This window comes from Rattus rattus, chromosome 9 (genome assembly GCF_011064425.1).
Source record: "Rattus rattus isolate New Zealand chromosome 9, Rrattus_CSIRO_v1, whole genome shotgun sequence".
NCBI classification, from domain to species: Eukaryota; Metazoa; Chordata; class Mammalia; order Rodentia; family Muridae; genus Rattus; species Rattus rattus.
Window position 1 is genome coordinate 57,547,013 of NC_046162.1, and position 23,400 is coordinate 57,570,412.

Below are 23,400 nucleotides of genomic sequence, written 5' to 3' on the forward strand. Positions count from 1 at the left end.
ATGACACATCAGCATGGGATCTTTCTTTTGCTTCTTGGGTAATTGTCCTATTAACAGCTGTCCCAGGCAAAGAGAGGGAGGAGGGCTGGGGAGTGAGGACGGTGCTTTCCTCGGTGAAGAGCGCGGCGCCCTGGATTTTACAAGGTTAGTCAGCAGGTTCCAGACAGAGCCACTGCACCTGCTCAGACTTGATCTGGAACTCTAGACAGAGACTGGAGACTAGCTTTTGGTCTGCCCTCCCAACTACTGCATATTAAATAACCCTAAGGCCTGCACTCTGCCAGGCCCAAGTTGCCTGCTGTTAAGACTGAGATTGTCTGCGTCCGGTGAATCTCAGCAAATTTGGGGGCTTTCCTCCTCCCCTGCCCCCGCCTTTCCTTGCTACTGAGAAGCAAACCGTTTCGAAATACTTTCTCCTTTTATGGGGTAGTGTTGGGAATCAAATCCAGGGCCTTCAGCAGGTAAAGTACGTGCATGTTCTACCATTAAGTTATGTCCCCAGCCTGCTGCAGCCATATCTGACATCATCTAACTCCACAACAGTTTCTGATCTCTTTCTTTCTCTCTCTGACTCTCTCATACACACAAATAATTATTGTACGCGTTTATGCAGTGTGCCTGAAGTTGGGTTGTGTCTTAGTCAGGGTTTTACTGCTGTGAACAGACACCATGACAAAGGCAACATTATAAGGACAACATTTAACTGGGGCTGGCTTACAGTTTCAGAAGTTCAGTCCATTGTCATCAAGGCGGGAGCATGGCAACATCCAGGCAGGCCTGGTGCAGGAGGAGCTGAGAGTTCTACATCCTTATCTGAAGGCTGCTAGTGGAAGACTAGCTTCCAGGCAACTAGGATGAGGGTCTTAAAGCCCGCACTCGCAGTGACACGCCTCCTCCAACAGGGCCACACCTTCTAATAGGGCCCCTCCTTCGAGCATATACAAACCATCATAGGCTGTAAAAGAAAATGATCAGGGGGTTGGGGATTTAGCTCAGCGGTAGAGCGCTTGCCTAGCTAGCGCAAGGCCCTGGATTCAGTCCCCAGCTCCGAAAAAAAGAAAAAAAAAAAGAAAAAAGAAAAAAAAGAAAATGATCAGGACAGGGTAGGAAAATCCAGAAGATCTCCCCACAACTTTCTTACCCTTCTCAAATGGAAGCCTCTCTTCTTGGCACCCACCATTACCCCATCACCTGGGACCCTTAGAGGGACGAGAAGGAGGAAGCTCATCACTGCTATTCTATGTATAATACTTAGGAATTATTGAAATTGACTAAACAGGGCCAGCTGTGGTTTCATAGACCGGGGGGCAGAGGCAGGTAGATCCTCATGAGTACCCTGCAGGAAGTGCTCCAGGATCACCAGGGATGCACAGAGAGATCCTGCCTCAAAGTAAATAGAAACAAGATAAAAGGGAGCCAACAATGAAGAAGGCAGTGGTGGCTACTTTGGGGCTGAGGCAGAGGGTCACCTGCTCTGCAGGAGAAGTTCGAGCAACAAAGTAAAACCTACATTCAGAGCTGAAACAGGGGGGTTGCTGATTTGATTGTTCTAGGTTAGCTCAAGGTACAGGTAAAGATCTTATTGAAAATTAATTAATTAATTAAATTACAGGCCACAATGTGGCTTAGCAGGTAAAAACACTGGCTGCCAAGCCTAATGACCTGAGTTTCTTTCATCCCTGGGACCCACAGGGTAGGAGAAAACCCACTCCTAAACCTTCTTATGCATGCATGCATGTACACACATATGTGTGTGTGTGCCACATATACATATACACATACACATACATGCACACAAATAAGCATAATAAAAATGTTTTGAGGAAGCCAAAGAAACAAACAAAAATGGTCTCGTATTTAAATGTAGTGAAGCCTGGTAGTGCTGCTTGAAAGACTGAGCCAGGAGGATTGCAAATTCAAGGTCTACATTGGCTGCAGAATGAGTTCAAGGCCACTGTGGACAACTTAATGAGACCAGGTCTCAAAACAAAGAGAAAGAAGGTTAAAGATATAGCTCATTGGTAGTTACCTAACATGTGGGAGAGCCTGAGTTCAATTCCTGGTACACAATACTGAAACTCAGTTAGACGCTGTTCACTTCTATGATTTTAAAATATATCCAGACTTTTTATTTACTTTGTGGTTAATATCTACATCTAAGTCTGTTGCTTTTTTTCTTTTCTTTTCTTCTCCTCCTTCCTTTCTTCCTTCTTCCCTCCCTCTCTTTCTTTCTTTCTTTCTTTCTTTCTTTCTTTCTTTCTTTCTTTCTTTGTTTTTTGAGACAGGATATCTCTGTATAGCTCTGCCTGTCCTGGAACTTGCTCTGTAGACCAGGCTGGCTTTATTTATTTTTTTTAAAGATTTATTTATTTTGTATATGAGTACATTGTAGCTGTCTTCAGACACACCAGAAGAGGGCATCGGATCCCATTACAGATGGTTGTGAGCCATCATGTGGTCCCTGGGAATTGAACTCAGGACCTCTGGAAGAGCAGTCGGTGCTCTTAACCAGTGAGTCATCTCTCCAGCCCCCAGGCTGGCTTTAAACTCAGAGATCTGCCTGCCTCTGCCTCCCAGGTGCTGGGACTAACCACCACTACCCAGCTACCCAGCCATTCATCATTTTTCTTAATTATTTTTATTTATTTTTTCATACACACACACACACACACACACACACACACACACACACACACACACACACAGTGATCGTGCTGGCTAGTTTTATGCCAACTTGACCCAAGCTAGAACAGTGCTTCTCAACCTTTCTAATACTGCAACCCTTTAATACAGTTCCTCCTGTTGTGGTGACCCCCAACCATAAGATTATTTCTTTGCTACTACATAAGTGTAATTTGCTACTGTTATCCTAATGTAAACATGTTATACACAGGATATCTGGTATGCAACCCCTGTGACAGGGTTGTTCCACCCACTAAAGGGGTCATGACCCACAGGTTGACAACTACTGAGCTAGTTAGGGTCATCAGAGGAGGGAGCCTTAGTTGAGAAATGCCTCTGTAAGATCAGGTTGTACGAAAGCCTGAAGGTCATTTTCTTAGTTAGTAATTGATATGGATGGGCCCAGCCCATTGTGGGTGGGGTCACCCTTAGGCTAGTCATCCTGGGTTCTATAAGAAAGCAGGCTGACTAGCCAAGGGGAGCCAGCCAGTAAGCAGCACTCCTCCATGGCCTTGACATCAGCTCCTGCCTTCAGGTTCCTGCCGCGTTTGAGTTCCTGTCCTGACTTCCTTCAAGGACTTAGAGTGACATGGGATGCATAAGCCAAATTAACCGTTTCTTCTCCAAGTTGCTTTGGTCATGGTATCTCGTCACAGCAATAAAAACTCTACAGAGCATGCCTTTGATCCCTTTAGGCACTTGGGAAGCAGAGACAGGGGGATCTCTGTGAGTTTGAGGCCAGCCTGGTCTACAGAGCAACTAGAGGTACACAGTGAAACCCTGTCTTAGAAAACAAAAAATCCAAAAAAACCTCAAACCGTAACTAAGATGTGGTGTGTGTGCGTGTGCGTGTGTGCGTGTGTGTGTGTGTGATTGTGTGTGTATATGTCTCTGTGTGTCTGTCTGTGTGTAGTATTTTGATCATATCCAGCCTGAATTCTTTCCCTCCGACTCTCCTGGAACCCTTCCCTCCCGCTTCATTCTCCTTCACTTTCATGAGGGCTCTGGGACTGGAACTCAGGTTGTCTGGCTTGCATCATCCGGTGGCAAATGCTTTACCCACTGAACCATCTTGTCCACCCTCTTTGTGTGTGTGAGAGGGGCAGGGTCTCATTGTAGCCCTGGTTGACCTAGAACTCTCCATGTAGACCAAGCTTTCCTCACACAGAGGTCTTCCTGCTTCTGCCTCCTGAGTGCTAGGATTAAAATCTTGGACCACCATGCTCTGCTGCAGGAACTTTTGTTCCATGACAATCATAACCTCTGCTGGCAGGGAGCAGTTTACCTTCTAGCTCTTAGGGGCACAGCGTTCTTCTTGGGCTGTTTCACTGTTCTCTTCCTTCCCTGTCAGAATTCCAGGAAGGGCACCCTAATCCTAAGACAAGGGGAGATGAGCATCTCAGCGTTCACAGCCATCTTCTCAGGGAACTCAAATGCTACACGACACTTTACCAGTGTAGTACATCTTACAATGCTATCTCTAACTGCCATTCTGGCCGTTGTTTCTTTTGCTTTCTGGTATTTTGAAACAGGGTGAGTTCTCTCTGTGATACTTGAGGCTGTCCTTAAACCACTGACCTTCAGGCCTCAACCTATCAAATGCTGGAATTAGAGATGTGGACTACCGTGCCTGGTTCCAGTTTCTTCTTTTAAAACATAGTTACTTGAACATATACTTCCTTTCCTCTTTTACTTTTGAGATGGTAATCACACCACTTTTCCTTTCCCTTTTCTCCCTCCAAGTCCTCCCTTGGACTCCTTGCTCTTTTTCAAATTCATGGTCCCTCTTTTTTTTTTTTTTAATTATTGCTGTTATATTCATATATGATGCAAATGTATATATATGTATGAACGTATCCCTAAATATAACCTGCTGGGTCTATATAAAGTTACACGTACGTGTATTTTCAGGACTAACCTGGATACACAATTGCTGTGCTCTTCCCTGGAGGACATTTTCTCCACTCCCTGAATTCCTTGGTTGCCTGTAGTTCTTTGTGCAAGGTTGAGGCCTCCTGGACTTTCCCCACCCTCTTTGTCCTGTCTATTAGTGTTGTCCTTGTTCAATCTAAAAAAAAAAAAAAAAACACTTATTTTTAATGAAACAAATAGAACTATTTCTGTTGCAAATGCACACCGAGGGCCAAGAATCCCCACCAATTGATTTGTGGTTGTCACATATGTGGTGGAAAACAGAAGAACCATTGCCAACACCCAAATCATACCTGCTGGTTTTGCCAACCACCTAGATACAGCAGCCACACAGTCAGAGAGTGCCTGAGACATTTCTATGGTTTCTTGCTTCAAGGACTAAAGCCAGAGAAAGTTTCTGCTCCTGACTATGTGAAAACAGGAGAAGGCATCTTCAAGATCCTACCAGGCCAAGCAGTGGTGGCTCATGCCTTTGATCTCAGCACTAAGGAGGCAGAGGCAGGTGGATCTCTTGTGAGTTCAAGCTGGGTCTACAGAGAGAGCTGCAGGATTGCCAGGCTACACAGAGAAACTCTGTTTCAAAATCAAAAAGAAACAAAAGACCCCGCCAGGTGGCTGAGTTTCCATCTGGTGCCATTGAGCCCCTGACTCCAGGTTCCCCCACCGGCACAATAGGATCCTCTTCCGGCCTCAGAATCTCCACACTTTTGTCCTTCAGGGTCCTGGCTAGAAAAGGTACTTTGTTTACAACCTTCTGAGACCAAATGGCTAGATACTTGGCAAAGATGTGAATGAGGGGCTCATTCTGGCTGGGGAGGACTTTTGTGCTGAGTATCAGCTTGTTGAAGTCATCCTGCTGGCCTCTAGGGAGACCAGGGTACCCATCTTCCCAAACTGAAACGCTACCATCAGGATATTGAAGCTTTGCACAGATCATGCAGATCACCTCGTGGGAACCTCCGATCTCTCATCCCGGCCACATACTGCCTCCTTCTTGTTTGGATACTAAGTCTTCAGTGGCAGTTGGGATCAGAGAAATGACCACCTCAAGGAGAAGGAGATGTGTTCCACCCCTGGTTGAAGGACCTTGAGCTTTGCACAGGACAGGGGTGATAGGTCATGATGGGCTGCAGCATGCAAGGACACGCGCCTGGACGGTCTGCAAACTGTGCCTCCATCTTGTTTTCACTTACAGCAGTGTTTACTTCGTGGTCTCAATAACTTAGTGGCTAAATGATCTGTTTTCTTGTTGTCCTCTTTCAGAGTGTGGAAATTAGTTCTTGGTCTTATTACCAGAATAAAGCTTAAGTTCTGACAACCCTCACAAGCCAGGCTCTTGGACCTGTCCCGATGTGTCAGAGAGATGAGTGTATTAATTACCATTTCTGTTGCTGCGATATTTCACTATGACCAAGGCAACTTATAGCAGGATTTGGGGCTTACAGTTTCAGAGGTCTGTTCCCATGTCAGGAGGGAGGTGTGGTACCAGGCAAACAAGGCAACTAGAGCGGGAAGCTGAGAACTGAGGGCTCATGTCTCTAACAGCAAACAGGAAATAGACCGAGCGACTTTGAAATGGAAAGGCTTTTGAAACCTCAAAGCCCACCCCAGTGATGTACTTCCTCCAGAAAGGCCCACCTCCTAGGCATCTCCAAATAGACGGCAACGAGTCCTCAGATGCCTAGAACCATGAGGGTAGGGGGAAGAATCTCATTCAAACCACCACAAGTAATGGTGAAAAGCAAGGACTTTTAACTGAGACTTTCCCCCATTTGATTGGTTTCTGACTGAAGCACAGTTTAGGGCCTGGACCAGGGCGCTTAACCACAGTAAGAGACTTACTAAACAGGATCCATAGAAAAGGGAGGGAGAGGCTCCCGGCTTTCATTCTGCTTTTAATTATCTTGTGAGCCCAAGTGAGGGGTTGAGGTTTTAAAAAAAAGAAACAAGAAACAAAACAATACAAAAAAACAAAGGTAGTTTCAAAAGCTTGTCATAATTGACCCTCTTCTCCCCTTTAAGAAGAGGAACTCAGAGACTTGATTATTATTATTATTATTATTATTATTATTATTATTATTATTAACCTTTCTGGTTGTTTGTTTTTATTTTCGAGTATGTCTGTAAGCCCACCTGAGTCTTGACTATGTTGAGAATGTATTCTAGCTGAGGGTGGTGAAATGCACCTGTAACAGAAGCGGGAAGCAGAAGCAGGAGGCTTGCCCTAAATTCCAGGGTAGCCTGGGGCTGTGGAGGGTGAAACTGTCTCAGAAAAACAAAACAACCTACAGTACGCTGCTCAAAGTGCTTGTATTTTTGCAGGAGCTTTGAATTACAGGGTCTACCTGCTTGACCTGCTTCCTATTGTTACAACTTTTGTTTATTGCAGCAGATTAAACCCGGGCCTCTTGCATGCTGGGTAAGTACTCTAACTCTCTCTCTCTCTCTCTCTCTCTCTCTCTCTCTCTCTCTCTCTCTCTCTGTAGTTAACATCTTAGTACTGTGCTTCCATGCTCTTTCTGTTTGCTTGTTTTGTTTTATGAGACAGGCTATCTATGTAGCCCTGGCTGTTCTGGAACTTTCTATGTAGTGCTGGCTGTTCTGGATGATTAATTATTTCTCCAGCGGTGAAATGAGCCAATTCAAGCCAGATCAGAGTCTATATAAGTAGGTTTATTGGGAAACTGCTTTGGGGCAGGTGAGTTCACTGGTCCCAAGGCCAGGGGGAGGGAGACAGAGGGGAGGAGAGAAGAGAAAAAGAAAGGCTGTGCAGAGAGAGAGAGGGAGAGAAAGGAAGGGAGGGGCTGAGAGAACAAAAGGTCTGGATTGTATAGGGAAGAGTCTGTTGGGTAAGGGCAGCCCAGGATAGGGGGTGAGTATGCCAGGTAAGGACTGAGGGATACTGGGAGAACCTGGAGGCCAGGTCTGCTTAGGTAAGTTAAATAACCCCTCAGCTGTTTTGTTTATGGGTCTGAAACCCAACACTAGAACTCTCTATGTAACCCTGGCAGTTCTGGAATACTCTATGTCGACAAGACTGCCCTTGAATTCACAAAGATCTGTCTCCCAAGAGTTCTGGGATTAAAGGTATGGGCCACTACGCCTGTTGTTTTGGAGACCCAACAATTAATACACAAATGCCTAGTCTTCATAAAATTTATATTCTAGTAATTTATTGGGACACACTAAAATCGATGATAAAAAGGCTTTGAAAGTGTTAAATAATTTGTTTTTCACTTAATAAGTTATATAGTAGAGTAATAATTTTTTAAGAATCAGTTGAACTCTTGGTGCATATTCATATCTGTGAAAAATACTTTACATTCTGTGAACCTCTCCACATTCATGCTAACTCTCCACGCACAGTATGAAATTATCTGCTGTATTATCAGTTGGCCTTGTCCTTAATTGCACAAGGACGATGAATATTGAACTGTCAACTAGATTATGGCCTCTTAAAAGGAGACAAGAATTCAGTTGGCACCTCACTTCTGTCCCACAGCTACACAGTTCAAATTCCAATACAATGATTTCCTAAGTGTGGTCTTCGGACCAGCTGCATCAGAATTACTCACGAGAGAACGTTATCAGGCTCCTGCCCCAGGGTTACCAAACAAGAATCTCTCAGAGGCTTTGTAGTTTGGAATCTAATAAAAGACGTTGAGAGCGTACTAGTAGTTGAGAGTCACAAAAAAAAAAAATGGTTTGGTAGTATAGTTGTATGGGGAACAACGGAGGAACGTTCCTGAAAAGCAAACACTAAGCTGTGTATGAGGTTAGAGAAAGGGGAGGGGCTCCTCCCGGTGTTTCTTTGATGGCAAAAATGGTTACTATCCTATCACACTACCAACATTCCGCTACGGCCTTGACAATCCGTCTGCCCTGCAGCTTCCAGGATCTGACTGTTGCCTGGACTACAAGATGCCACCCTTCCTGCCCGACGACCCAGGTTACTACCCCAGGTTCTAAGGCAGTAGACGGGGTACCGGTTTCCGTTGCCAGCACCCAAGATGGCGACACGAACGTCGCCTCCACTAGAGCCACATGCTCCGTGCTCCGCCTCGGCCCTCTCAGGTCTCACTGGACTTTTGCAAGTCACCGTGGGAACCCTCAAGGACGGAGTCTCGGGCTCCGGTGGCAATGTTCCATTATCTGCCTTAAAAGACCTCATTCCTAGGCACACAATGGGCTGGAATCACCTAACTTATAACATCGCCCGCCTCCGACCCGCAGCGGAGGGGTTCAGGATGCGGGACACTAGGGCCTTCGCCTCACTCATTGGTGGGTCGATACCGAGGGGCGGGCCTGCACACTCATTGGACTTCTCTCCAAGTCGGTCTCGGGAAGACGGCGCCGAGGAGGCGGAGACACACTCGGCTATTGGGTTTTCTTTGCTGTCAATCAAAGTGACATCCGGTGACGGCAATAGTCTCGGCTAGCTGATTGGATCAACTGTTTCTGGGGTGGCCGTGGCGGGCGGGTTTCCGAGTGCAGTGGAAGGAGGGGGCGGGGAGGGAAGCCGAGGCTGGGCGCTCCAGGCCGGCCGGAGGTGGCGGCGGCGGCGGTGGTGGCGAAGCCGGGACTTGGGCTGAGGGCCTGCTGTAGCAGCAGCGGCATACTGCGACCTCAGCAGCGGGTACCTGATATATTCCTTTTCCTGACTAGATAGCCGCGGCGCAACAGGGCCGAAGCTTGTAGGATAAGGGGCGGCGAGATGTGGTTGAGGGGCAGGAGGCGGGACCCGGGAGGCCGAGTCGGGTCTGGTCGAGCTCGGGCCCTAGACATGATCGGAAAGAAACGCGGGGCCGACCAGAAAGCGTGTTCCTGGGTGGGCTGGACTGAGAAGGGCCGAGGACATGGGAGGGCGTGGTGAGGCTGGGCTCGAGAGTGGGGTGGGGCCTCGGGAACGGAGGGCGGGGTGAGGCTCGCTTTTAAGGGTGGGTCAAGGCCAGGAAAGTAGCACTTGTCGCTTGGTGTCCCAGAAAGCTTGCATCCGCGGCGCCGAGAGTGGGCATGGCAGCTTGGTCCCAGCCAGACTCGGGTATGGCAGGGTGGGACCGGACTGGGGCTAGAGCTCTCTCTGGCTTTCTTGGCTTTGAAGAACTTTGTCTGCTCTCAAACTTAAGTGGCTCTTGGGAAGTTTTAGTAATAATTGCGTGAGGACGGGCGGGTTTCAAAAGCAGGGATGTTTACTTAACTGAAGGAGGGTATTCGTGGGTGTGTGTGTCGTACGTGTACCTCCCACTTCACCTTTAGAACGAAGTTGATAGTAGGTCACAACAGAGGAGTTTATAAATTTAATGGAAGCTCAGAAGTAGAAATCAGAAATGGAAAGGCAAATTTACCTTCTCCCCACTTGGCAACTTAGATTGAGAACTTGGCCATATCCTTCTGCTTGGACTCAGAAGGTCATGTGAATAAAGATAAAACTTTCGAATTCAAATTCCAGCCGGAGCAGGAATGATGGCCCCACCATCTTCCGCTGCCCTCCTGTACCCCACCGCATTCTTTTATTTTGCCGTACTGGGGATTGAAGCTAGGCCCTCTAACCAGGCACCCCTGATCTGTATCCTTGCCCTGTACATTCTTTTACTTTTACTATTGAAGCGGTCTAACCCCTGATTTTCACGTTTCAATGCTCTGAGTGACTGTCTATGCTATTAAACTGGTGTTTATTTAAAAACAAAACAAAACAAAAAAAAAAAAAAACAAAACCGAAAGAATGCTAGGAAAGGGAGATGAGATTTCAAAGTTGGAATAACAAAAAGGCACGTGAAATGGAGGCCTGAACATTCCCATGTATTTTCCACAGTCTCCCAGTAATCTCTCCCTCTCTCCCTCCTCTTTAAGTTGGAAGGGACAATGACATGGGAAACCGACTTTTTTTTTTAAGGATAGGAAATGGGCTTCTTGTGCTAAAATTAGAAACTGGGTAATGTGTTCTATTAAGAGTGTTGGTAAATTAGACAAAGTGAAAGATAAATTTGAATGCCTTGCACAGTCTGATTCTTCAAGTAAGACCTTTTAAAAAGTATAGCAAGTTTAATATTTAGGAACTGGGAGTGCTCATTTCCTACCTTCTCCTTCATAGTCGGTGTAACAGGTTTGGTTTTGTTTTTTTCACGTAAAAGTAGCCTTTAAATGTGTTTCCTACTTTCTCCCTGAGGGTTCTTACCCTGATCATGATGTAAAGAGTATGGAATCTTATCTTGTTGCTCTGTGATTCCCATTTCAGGGTTCTCTGGAAACCCCCCTGGTAAGTGCAGAGGAGGCGGGACACTCTGACCCAAGACAAAGACCTGTAGCTCTGGCCAAAGAAAATAGACCTTAGGAAGGAGAAGGAAAAAAAAAAAAAGGGAAGAAAGAAATCCATCAGCTGTTCATGTGAGCAGCCCGCAGTGGATCTCCATAGAGGACAACTAATGTGAATGGAAAGTGACTGTGTATGGACTGTGGAGAAGTAAGTTGAGAGGGCCCTGAGTGCCTGGACTGGGTTAGGAACGGCTCGACTTTGCGAGGTGAGGTGGCAAGAAGGGAAAAGTGAATGTGGCTTTGGCTCCACTGGGTGTGCTTTCCTCTGGGGCCATCAGGAAGCTCAGCCCTGTGTTGTGCCGGGTGGAGTGCAGGGTCTCGCACTGAGAAGGGTAACCTGCTGGCTGCAGTAGCAGAGCGGTGGCCTTGATTTGTCTTGTGGAAGATTTGAAAACAAAAAAGCATAAATATTCTGGTCCTTCAGCAATGCTTTCTCTGAAGAAATATTTAACCGAAGGACTTCTCCAGTTCACCATTCTGCTGAGTCTGATTGGGGTTCGGGTGGACGTGGATACTTACCTGACCTCACAGCTCCCCCCTCTCCGGGAGATCATCCTGGGGCCCAGCTCTGCCTATACCCAGACCCAGTTCCACAACCTGAGGAATACCTTGGACGGCTATGGTATCCACCCTAAGAGCATAGACCTGGACAATTACTTCACTGCCCGGAGGCTCCTTAGTCAGGTGAGGGCCCTGGATAGGTTCCAGGTGCCTACTACTGAGGTAAATGCTTGGCTGGTTCACCGGGACCCGGAGGGGTCTGTCTCTGGCAGCCAGCCCAACTCAGGCCTTGCGCTCGAGAGTTCCAGTGGCCTCCAAGATGTGACAGTCCCAGACAACGGGGTGAGAGAAAGCGAACCGGAGCAGGGATTCAGTGAAGATTTGGAGGACTTAGGGGCCGTAGCCCCTCCTGTCAGTGGAGACTTAACCAAAGAGGTTAGTGGCCCAATGGCAGTGGGTGGACCTGGGCATTGGGAAGGAATGGGCTGGTTCTGAAGGATTGTTGACTGCACCGAGTCCTTTGAAGAACTAAATAGGTTGGGCTCAGGTTTGGACCTGGCACTGCTTGGGTAGGAATGGCCTGAATTGTCTGACTTCAGGGTTAGGAGCTGGGAAAATGTTTTATGTTTTGAACCATTGACCCACCTCTGAGTGTACTGTCAGGGCAGGGTGGTTCCTAGAACATACTAGGGTTTTTACTCTTTAGATTTCTGTGTGACTGCTAGAGGTTTTAGTTGGGGAGAGGACCATGTTATGATGGGCTTTGATTGGGTGTATATTGTTGCTAAGACACGTGCTGTGTGGCCTCTCTTGACTTTTACTCCCCCACCCATCCCCACACACACTAAAACATGAATGCTGTCCCTAAAGTTCTCCAGGTCAGGCTTGTTGTTGTGAACTCTCTTTAACTCTCCTGGGCCTGAGCCAAGGGGTAGACTTTGGTAGTTATTCTTGGCCAGTGGGGCCAAGGCTCCCATTCTTTGCTAAAGGCCTGCTGCAGGGAGTAGAGCAGAAAAGACTAGAAGCTAGAGAGAACTGTACTGTGCTCAGCTCAGCTTGAACTGAGCGTAGAGGTGATCTTTAGCTCCTGGCACTGGGGCTGGCAAACTTGAGGGCATAGAGAGGGATGCAGTTCCTTTCCTTTAGTGATGCAAATAGCTACTGATGCCCTGATGCCCTGACTGACTCTCTAAGTAGTAAACAGCCTCGGCCTGCCACCAGCCCTAGAGCTCCCTAAACACCCACTGCTCTGTGCTGGCCTGACTGGTGTGAAAGGTGCCTGCTGCAGAGCTTGGCTCCTCCCACCCTCCTGCTCACAGTCTCGCCACATTTCTCTCCCTTCCTGCTAAGTCTACTCATTACCTCGGCTGTCTAGATTATTAGTGACTGGTAGAGAGGATGGCTTATATTAGATCCGTGGTCCTCATCTAGGAGTGATTCTTGTCACAGCTGTGGGGAAGGATGCTACTGGCACCTGGTGGGTTGTTGACTGTATTAAACAGCTCAGGGCAGCCTAGCTGTAAGTTTACCTCACCCCAAATTGTTAGTAGTTTTGACTAGGAAAGCACTCAGAGCAGCTCTACTGGACCTGTCTGTGGGAGAGAGAGGCTGGGAGTGTCTGATCATGGGGTCCCGAGCAGTTTTTGCCTAACAGGCCTTTTGGTCTTAAAGTTTTAACAGTTTTGACATGGTCTAGCTGGCCTGGATCTTGGTTAGATCAAGGTAACCGTGAACTTGCAAAAGTTCTTCCTGCCTTAGCTTTGCCTCTCCCAAATGCTGGGATTACAGGCATGTTCTACTGTGTGTCTTTGTCTAAAGATTCTTGGAGTGTTGCTTGCCATATTTTCTGCTTCTCCTTACTCTGTCATTTAATGGGCTTCTGAAGTCCAGAGGTCGGAAGAAATCCTGTTCCTGCCCCAAGTGGCATGGGTGGGTCTCCTGAGAGCCCTGCAGGGTTAGCACTAATGCTGGCCTTCAGGGGGCTTGGGGGAATATAGAATTTCTTAGACGTAACTGGGTGTGTTGGGGCAAAATAGGATGGAACTTGGTATCTGCTTTCCTTCTCGTGGCCATAAAGGAGGCTGTGCTTTCTCTGACCCAGGCCTTTACCACTCCCTTTGGGGAGCTGGGTGGGTCATGCTTGAGGGACCCAGGCTGGGGAGGAGGGAAGGGAGGCTTATGATGTGCCTAGAACAACATTTCCTCAGCAACTCAAGAGATAAAAATACCCAGGTCCAGAGCATGTGACAGGCACTGCTGGAGCCGGTATTATCCCTGGGGTGGTAGTGCTCCCTGCTGCCAGGCCTGTTCGATGGGCAGCCATAGCTTAGGCCCTTGTCAGGGATAGGATTCCCCTCCAGGTTGGCACCCTGCCCAGAGCAAGGGGTGGCCTGTTTACAGCTCCTCCTGGGTTAGAAGCAGGCTGTAACCAAGGGAGAACACACTGTCTCTCTGGCCTGACCTTAGCCTCTGGGGGAGTAGTAGTGACGAGAAATTTCTATTTCCCTTGAGAAAGCAATCCAGGAAGGCAGAAGTGGGATTTTAAATTCCAGTTCTGTCCTGTTTTACCTCCCTCTCCACCACTCCCATCCCCAGGCACCCTTGCTAGGAGAGGTGCTAGTCAGTTGGGCACCAAATAGTCTCTTTTTCCTCTTCTTGACTCCCCAGCCCCTCCCTCAAATTGTTCTTTTAAAAAGCTAAAATGAAAGTGGTAACTGGCATATCTGCGGCCAGGACGTTGCTCAGCACCTGTCTCCCAGATATCTGGCTTTAGAATTGTCCCCCTCCCTTTTTTATTTATTTATTTATTTTTTTTGGTAGGGGATAGGCCTGGCCTGCGCTGACATGCCTCATGTATGTAATAATGACTTTCCCCTTTCCTCTCTCCGGTCTGGCTTGTTGTAGGGTGACAAAGCTCCTGGGCCTTTTTTTTTTTTTTTTTTTTTTGGCTTGGGTTGCCCTGGGTTCCTGCCCAGCCTGGCTTGTGATCCCTATCCTTGAGGACTAGCCATAGCCTTCCTAAGGAATGGGCGAACTCCTTCCACTTCCCAGCAAAGAATTTAGTTTCTCCGTGAAGCTTCTGGAGGAGTGTCTGCCCAGTCACAGGAGTGGGCTGGAAGAGCAAGATGCGACAGGAGGGAGGAAAGTGGCACCCCTTCCCCCAGGACTCTCACTGCACCACCCCAGCTGATTGACTGGGCTGGGTGGGGCTGCCCGCCCCTGGGTGCATCTCCTCAAGGAGACGGAGGCGGCCCAGGGATGGGCCGGTTCCTTGCGGCAGCTTCTCCAGCTGCCCTGGTGCAGAGATTGGCTCCCTTCTGCAGCTAGGTAACAGGCGGTGGGAGGGGATTGGCTCCTTCCGCATCTCCAGCGGAGACTTGGGGGAGGAGATTGGCTCGCGGCGCAGCCTAGGTAACGACAGTGGGAGGGGATTGGCTCTTTCCGCAGCCCCAGCTGCTGACCTGGGGGAGGGGATTGGTTCTCTGCAGCCTCAGCAGTGACCTGCGGGATGGGAGGGGGAGGGTATTGGCTCCTTGCGGCAGCCTAGGTAACAAGGTTGGGGGGCGTGGGGAGGGGGAGAGGGAGGAGCGGGAGGATAGGCTCAGGAGGGAGTTGCTTTCCTCTGCAGCGTGAGCGCTGAGCATGGGGTGGGAGTCCCGACTCACTGCAGCCTCTGCGGTGAGCTCAGGGTGGGGGCTGCTGGGCGCCTGAGTGGAACTGGGGTTGTGAGGTGGGAGGGGGCTGCTCCAGGATGGAGGAAGGGGGCTGGGCTGGGCCGCCCAGGCAGCAGCACGGGCGGGGCACCTTCCTCGGGCCCCTCGGAGCTACCAAGGGGCCACCCTTCCAGCCTGGTGTGCTTCCTGCAAGCCACGAGCTCCTTGCAGCCCCCTGTCCGGCTTACCGGCACCGGCTGCTCTGGGGCTCCTCTCGCAGACCATGACCCGCCTGGACCGCAGCTCTCACAGTGGTGGGGGCCATGCCAAAGACAGGCCCCTTAACTCTTGGCTGGCTGGTCACCGGGTGGCCCAGCCCCCCTCCACTCCTGGGTCCAGGGCTTCTGTTCAGGTTGGTGTACGGTGGGAGACTCAAGGGAGAGGTCCATGTGGGAGGTCTTGGGGGGGGTCTTAGGATAAGTTAGGTGGTGGTAGGAAAGATTACATCCCTGCTTTTCCATAGACTGGTGGGGTTAACCTAAAGACACTTTTAAGTGGAAAGTGTGTGCTTTTAAATTTCTGGAAGGAGGGCAACACTTAGGGTCCCTTCAGGTTTGCCGAGAAGACTGCTAAAGGGAGGGGTATATATAGGAAGTTCAAATGGCTCTATTGGGGTTCTGTGCTGATGTCAGTGGGGGTGGCAGTTGGTGCAGGAACTGTCTAGGAGCCACAGAACAAAGTGAAAGGAGGCATTTTAATGTCCAAGGTTGCAGTCAGCTCAGCAATGATGGGAGTTATGTCCTTGAGTGGGTTGACTGATGGGGAGCTGGTGAGTGCTGGGGTGTGGTATGGGAGGGGTGGAGGTAGCACTGGTGTAAGGGGATACAGTGAGGTTGGCCTCAGCAAGGGTGGGGTATGTGCTGGGGATCATCTAACTGTCTGAGGTTCCCTTGGGTTTGAGGCAGCTTGCTAGGATCAGTTGAATTCTGTCAGGGATCATGAGGTGAGGCTGGGCCTTTAATAGTTGTGCATGTTCTAGCTTACTCCAGCTGTCAGCCACTGAAGGGGGAATGGCTGGAGAAGGGCTGGAGACAGCCCATGGTTGTCATTGGTTGCAGCAGGTGGTTGGAAATGCAGGGATTTTCCTCTCCAGGCTACCCCACCCCTTTATGCAAATGTAGTGGCACCACAGGCTGATGCAAGCCTGGTCAGTGCTAAGCAATCCCACAGGGCAGTCTGCCCTTGCTTGCCATGTCAGACAGTCTGTGTTTCCAGGGTCTCATACTCTCAAGATGAGAGGGGTCTCTTGCTTCCTCCTCTTCCTTTTTAGAGGTGACAGAGCCTTGCCCTTTAGCCTGGGTGTCACCCGGGCCCACATTCTAACCCTGAAGACCTGTGTGATGCTAGACATGTTAGTAGTTTTCAGTAATGGCCCTTGTTTTGGTGGAAGGTAGCCTGGAAATGAATGATACCCTGCTGGTGCAGAGGAATCGGGAGGAAAGCCTACAGGCACAGGCCTGGGTGTGACCCCACCCAGGACTAACTGGATGTCAGTAGGTGGGACCTCTGAGGGGTAGGACTGGGAGCTCTTTCCCTGGGGTGGGAGCTACTTGAAAGCTAAAGTCATCTTGGTCTGTCTTTCAGGATATAGATCTGATTGACATCCTTTGGCGACAGGATATTGATCTGGGGGCTGGGCGTGAGGTTTTTGACTACAGTCATCGCCAGAAGGAGCAAGATGTGGATAAGGAACTACAAGATGGAGGAGAGCGAGAGGACACCTGGTCAGGCGAGGGCGCGGAAGCTCTGGCCCGAGACCTGCTAGTAGATGGAGAGACTGGAGAGAGCTTCCCTGCACAGGTACTGCTGCTTCCACGTCTCTGACATCGCTCTCTGCTCTCCCTGCTCCCCCTGCTCCCCAGACTCACCATGCTGAAACACTTCCAAAGAACTTGCTCTGGGCCCCAGTTGTGTCTTTGCAGTGGACCTGACTGTATTTCGGCTTAGGGTCTATAAAGGCACAGTGGGTGATGGACTCAGAAGCACTGGGTCTTGATAGTAGATACTGCAGACAGGCAAGGTGTCGTGCATCTTAGAACACTTCTCCATCCCTTCTGTTGTCCTGGGAATAGGGAACTCAGGTCTGCCATTCAGAGTGGCTGGGACACTGCAAACCTACAGTGGTTCTGGAAAACGGTATCTGTCACAGGTAGCCAGGGCCCAGGCCGGTCAGACTTAGAGTCGTTATGGGTAGCCAGGGCCCAGGCCGGTCAGACTTACAGTCGTTATAGGTAGCCAGGGCCCAGGCCGGTCAGACTTATAGTCGTTATAGGTAGCCAGGGCCCAGGCCGGTCAGACTTACAGTCGTTATAGGTAGCCAGGGCCCAGGCCGGTCAGACTTACAGTCGTTATAGGTAGCCAGGGCCCAGGCCGGTCAGACTTACAGTCGTTATGGGTAGCCAGGGCCCAGGCCGGTCAGACTTACAGTGGTTATAGGTAGCCAGGGCCCAGGCCGGTCAGACTTACAGTCGTTATGGGTAGCCCAGGCCGGTCAGACTTACAGTCGTTATGGGTAGCCAGTGCCCAGGCCGGTCAGACTTACAGTGGTTATAGGTAGCCAGGGCCCGGGCTGGTCAGACTTACAATTGCTGTTGCCATAGGTGTCTGTTGGGGAAGATCAGACAGCCCTGTCATTGCAAAAGTATCTTAGGCGCTGGAGGTTACCTACCCTTTAGAGAGAATACTGAGGTGAGGAGGACCAGAGAGCCCACTGAGCAACCTGTACAACACAGCCCTTAGCTGCAGGGCCAGCACTCGGTTCTGGCTTAGCCTGGCTGCTGAGGGTGAATCAGAGAAAGTCAGGGAGGGGAGCCAGATGGCAGTCAGTAGGAGAAAAAACGGCAGTGCCCTCATGTTCAAATCTGTGTTGTGCCTTAGTTCCCAGCGGGCGTTCCCAGCATCACAGAAGCAGTGCCTGGTGAGAGCGAGTCCCCCGTCCTTCAGAACAGCCTTCTATCTCCTCTTCTGACGGGGACAGAATCACCATTTGACTTGGAACAACAGTGGCAAGATCTCATGTCCATCATGGAAATGCAGGTAGGATTGTCAGAAAAGCTCAGCCTGCAGGGTGGTCCAGCTTGTAGTTACGTGCCCCTCCAAGAGAGGATAACAGTTTGCTCTGGCTAAGCAAAGTAGGGACACTTGAGGGACGATTCCAGGGTGGGATTGAGTTCTAACTCAACACGGAGCCTTCCAAAGCAGGGCCTGTCGTGGAGTTGCACCTTCTTTTCCTGTAGCAGATAGTCAGCTGCTAACACTTCACAGTGCTTTATAACCATGGCATCTTCTCTGGCCTGCTGTCATCTAGTAACCCTGCTGTTCCATTTAGTTTTGCAGGGCTGGGGATGGAGCCCAGGGTACCTGCTAGGCACGTGCTGTACCACTGAGCTACCTTAGCCCACGGTTGTTAAACATGGGCAGTGGGAGGTCAGAAGCGCTTGTGATCGATCGCACAGTGAGCTTTGGGTTTTCAGAACTATGTTTGGATATTTTAGTTTGTCTACTCCATTTCACTTCTAGATAAGGGAATCTAGCCGTACACCCAGGAGCTGGTCAGTTCTCTGTGGGTTGAAACCCATAGTTAGGGTTCCCCTGTGGCAGGCAGACCTATTGGTCTAAGCTGGGGGCTTTACTGTCCGGGTTTTTGCTCAGGGAGCTGTTCTTCATTCAGGGACCTACCTGGTGTTAGTCTGCTCCTTTTGAATGCCGGTACAATTCTCTCTTCCAGGCTATGGAAGTGAATACGTCAGCAAGTGAAATTCTGTACAGTGCCCCTCCTGGAGACCCTCTTACCACCAACTACAGCCTTGCTCCCAACACTCCTATCAATCAGAATGTCAGCCTGCATCAGGCCTCCCTGGGGGGCTGCAGTCAGGACTTCTCCCTCTTCAGCCCCGAGGTGGAGAGCCTGCCTGTGGCCAGCAGCTCCACACTGCTTCCACTCGTCCCCAGCAACTCCACCAGTCTCAACTCCACCTTTGGCTCTACCAACCTAGCAGGGCTTTTCTTTCCATCCCAGCTCAATGGCACCGCCAATGATACATCAGGCCCTGAGCTGCCTGATCCCCTTGGGGGCCTGTTAGACGAGGCCATGCTGGATGAGATCAGCCTGATGGACCTGGCCATTGAGGAGGGCTTCAACCCGGGGCAGGCCTCCCAGCTCGAGGAGGAGTTCGACTCTGACTCTGGCCTCTCCCTGGACTCCAGCCATAGCCCTTCCTCTCTGAGCAGCTCTGAAGGGAGCTCTTCTTCCTCTTCCTCTTCTTCTTCTGCTTCCTCCTCTGCCTCTTCTTCCTTCTCTGAGGAGGGTGCTGTTGGTTACAGCTCTGACTCTGAGACCCTAGATCTAGAAGAGGCTGAGGGTGCAGTGGGCTACCAGCCAGAATACTCCAAGTTCTGCCGCATGAGCTATCAGGATCCTTCTCAGCTCTCTTGCCTTCCCTACTTAGAGCATGTGGGCCACAATCACACGTACAATATGGCACCCAGTGCCCTTGACTCTGCTGATCTACCACCACCCAGCACCCTCAAGAAAGGTAGCAAGGAAAAGCAGGCTGACTTCTTGGACAAGCAGATGAGCAGAGATGAGCACAGAGCCCGAGCCATGAAGATCCCATTTACCAATGACAAAATCATCAACCTGCCTGTAGAGGAATTCAATGAGCTGCTGTCCAAATACCAGCTGAGCGAGGCCCAGCTGAGCCTCATCAGGGATATCCGGCGCCGGGGCAAAAACAAGATGGCTGCACAGAACTGCCGCAAGCGCAAGTTGGACACCATCCTGAACCTAGAACGTGATGTGGAGGACTTGCAGCGAGATAAGGCCCGATTGCTCCGAGAAAAGGTAGAGTTCCTGCGGTCTCTGCGACAGATGAAGCAGAAGGTCCAAAGCTTATACCAGGAGGTGTTTGGGCGGCTGCGGGATGAGAATGGGAGGCCCTACTCACCCAGTCAGTATGCCCTTCAGTATGCTGGGGATGGCAGTGTCCTCCTCATTCCTCGCACGATGGCTGACCAGCAGGCCCGGCGACAGGAGAGAAAGCCAAAGGACCGGAGGAAGTGAGCCTGGGGAGGCAGGGGGTGGACGCTCACTAAGACCGAAACTGGAGAAGGGCTGGGCCTGGACCTAATGTTGGGGACTTAAATGCCTTCTTATCCAATATATCTTCTCAGATGGGATGACTGCGGGTCAGTGCACCGAAGAGGCGGGCGCAGGCGCTGTCTGGCTCAGCTGCCCCACTGGGAGTGGGCAGGGATGACCAGACTATTTGGGTGATGGGGGCCCCAGCCCATTTCCTTTCTCCTGAGGGAAGGTGGTTGGCATGCTGGAGGAAGCAGAGCTGTGTGGAGTGGGGCAGGCAGAGGGAAAGGAGAGAAAGTAGTGGGAAGTCTCGGTCCTGGACGGAGAAAAGGAAGGATCCCTAAAATCAAAGCAGTCAGAAAGACCAGCGGGGCTGTTGAGGGCTTTGGCCAGTGCTCGAGGCAGTGTGTGCAGGAGACTCCAGTGGGCCTGGGTTGAGTTGGTAAGGCTGGTGTGGAAACACACATGGTGGGGCCACCGAAGGGCTCTTTAGCTGTTTCTTGAACCCTTGCATCCCTGAAGAGGAAGAAACTCTCGGCTGGCACCTGTAATATTTCAGTTACTAAAATGAAACGTGTAGGGCCCAGTGCCTCCATGGTTAGGCCCAAGGAGGGCAGAGCTGTAGGAAGTGATGATGAGGCCTGTGTTGCAGCAGCCCCAATACCAAGCATGTCACTCACTGCCCCACCACGGCCACCTCCTCCCTAGCCATCCCAGAGCTGAGGCTCCCACTGTCCTCAGAGAGCCTGCATGGAAATGCTGTCCTCTTCCATTCTCTTCCCTTTCGTGGTACCCACCCTCACTGGCTGCCTCCAGCTCTGGAGTGGGGTGCTATTCTGGCGGTATCTGGAACTTGGCCTACAGCTTCCTCTGCAGGGTCTAAACAGGGAAGGCGATGGTGTGGAGGAGAGGCCCCAGTGACATCCAGGCACTGTTCAGCACAACACTGGGAAGTGACTCTTCCCTCAGGCCCCTCTGCCTACTAACACCTGGGCTCCTCACTGGGGAAACAAAAGCCTATAAACCCCAGCAGCAGAACCTAGTCCTCTTAGAATTTTTTGCGCTTTGATTTTTTTAGGGCGTGTGCCCTGTTACACTTACAGGGCCCTAGGATGCTTGTGTTGAGTAAAAAGGAGATGCCCCCATATTCAAAGCTGCTAAATGTTCTCTTTGCCATAAAGACTCCGTGTTAACTGTGTAAACACTTGGGATTTTTCTCCTCTGTCCCGAGGTCTGGTCTTGCTTTCTTTTTTGGGTTTCTTTCTAGGAAAAGGAGAAGTGCATGCAAGGGGCAGGAGATGACCCTCCCCTAGGCTTTCAGCTTCAGGTAGCTTCTTCACAGCCTGTTCAGCCTGGGGTCCTGGAGGACAGCCCTGGGGAGGCAGTGAGGGGCAACGCCAAGACAGCCAGATGGTTCCCGGACCACAGTGTCTTTTTTTTTTTTCCTTTTTTTTCTAAACTGCCACTGCCGCCCCCCCCCAATCTTGATCAGCTCTGGAGTACTGCCTGCCCCAGACTAGCAGGGGTGAGGGGGTGGGAAGCACTGATCCTCCTCCCTGTGCAGGGAGGAGGGGTTTCCTAACTGAGCAGTAGGGATAGAAAGTGGAGCCTGGGAGTGCTTTTTATAAATTATTTTCCTTGTAGATTTTATTTTTAATTTATCTCTGTGACCTGCCAGGGAGAGGAGAGAAAGAGAAATGCTGTGAGCACATGACAAACAAAATAAAATCAAATAAAATGGATGATTCAGCTTAAGTGGAGTTTCTCTCCCCTCACCCCCTTTTGAATTCAGGATGAGAGTCAAGGAAGCAGGCCCTGTGTGTGGGAGACTGGCCATTGTGTGGTTGAGGTAGAGTTCCCCCGGGAAGGTGGGTGGAAACTGACAGAAGAACATCTCAGTGACTCCATGCAGGTGCTGTGCACTTCCTCCTGGTTGAGCAGGTGAGCCGTCTCAAAAGGACACGGTCGTTTTAAAGCTTGACTGACAGCGCTGTGACTTCTCCAGCAGCTTTGCCTGCTGGGGAGGCACAGAGCGCTGGACTGGAGTCGCTCTGAAAATGGGGCCTGTTAACCATGAAGTGCTGACACTCTACCGACATCCAGATGTGTCGGGCACTCACACTGACTGCTTTAACTAAGGACCTTCTTTCTAGTAGGAAGGGCTGGTCTTTGCCTCTAGGCTTGCGGAAGTTAGGCCTTTAAGAGGGCTGCTACTATTAACCCACTCGCCTAAGACAGTAGGGAGAGGCCTGGGGTACCTTACAGATAATCAAGCCTTAGTTTTGACCAACACACTTCTGCAGCGGGACCTTGGGTCTGGCATGGAGAAAGTGCCCTTTGTCTCGGCCCAGCAGTCCCTAAACTTCACCCAAGGTTTCCACATGAGTCTCACCAGTGAAGCAGAGTCTATTTCAGTACTGGGAAAAGAAACTAACCCCTGTGAATAATGGCGGGTGCACAGCTATACTCCCCTGCTCGGGCTGCTAAGGTAGTTTGGCGGCCAAATTTGAGGTTCTCCTGGGTTGTAGAATGAGAACTGGTTAAGACCCACATACAGTTATTAGTCTGGGGCTGCCGCTACAACCCGCCAGGCAAGGACACATTCAAATTATTGCAGTTTTTTTGTTCTGTCTACATGTAGGTCTGTGTACCACATTGTGTGCTGGTGCCCACAAAGGCCAGGACAGGCACTGAATCCCTTAGAGGGGTTAAGGAACCATGTGGATCAAACACAAATCCTCCAGTACAGCAGCAAATTCTAATTTTTTGTTGTTTTGGTTTTTCAAGGCAGGGTTTCTCTGTGTAGCCCTGACTCTTTTTTTTTTTTTTTTTTTTTTCGGAGCTGGGGACCAACCCAGGGCCCTGGCTTGGTGGCAAGCAAGCTCTGTGAGCTAAATCCCCAACCCCGTAGCCCCTGACTCTTAAGAACTTGCTGTGTAGGACTCCTCCTGAACTCAGGTCTTCCATGTTTCTGCCTTCCAGTGCTGAGATTAAAGGCATGTGCCACCTTGGACCTAGCTAACAGCAAGTGCTCTTAACCTGAGACACCTCTCCAGCCACAGATCTTGCTATGTAGCAGGATGGCCCCCACCTCCTGCCTTAGTCCCTTAAGTTCCAGGATTCGAGGTATATGTTACCTGATCAGGTGTGGAAATGTTCTCGCGTAATCTTTATGTCCTA

General features: G+C 50.1%; 1 protein-coding gene across 3 annotated transcripts; it reads left to right on the forward strand.

Moving 5' to 3' along the window:
- The first annotated feature begins 9,120 nt into the window (after window positions 1-9,120).
- On the forward strand, window positions 9,121-21,962 carry Nfe2l1 (nuclear factor, erythroid 2 like 1). Of its 3 annotated transcripts, none has more exons than XM_032911936.1 (5): window positions 9,121-9,250; window positions 10,850-11,862; window positions 16,725-16,940; window positions 18,018-18,176; window positions 18,868-21,962. In XM_032911936.1, exons 2-5 carry the CDS (start codon window positions 11,353-11,355, stop codon window positions 20,200-20,202), a joined length of 2,220 nt encoding a protein of 739 aa, XP_032767827.1. In that variant the 5' UTR covers window positions 9,121-9,250; window positions 10,850-11,352; the 3' UTR covers window positions 20,203-21,962. The 3 variants fall into 3 exon arrangements, with proteins under 3 accessions (XP_032767827.1, XP_032767828.1, XP_032767829.1); XM_032911937.1 differs by lacking the exon at window positions 9,121-9,250 and adding an exon at window positions 9,550-9,655; XM_032911938.1 differs by lacking the exons at window positions 9,121-9,250; window positions 10,850-11,862 and adding an exon at window positions 15,237-15,492.
- Window positions 21,963-23,400: the final 1,438 nt, after the last annotated feature.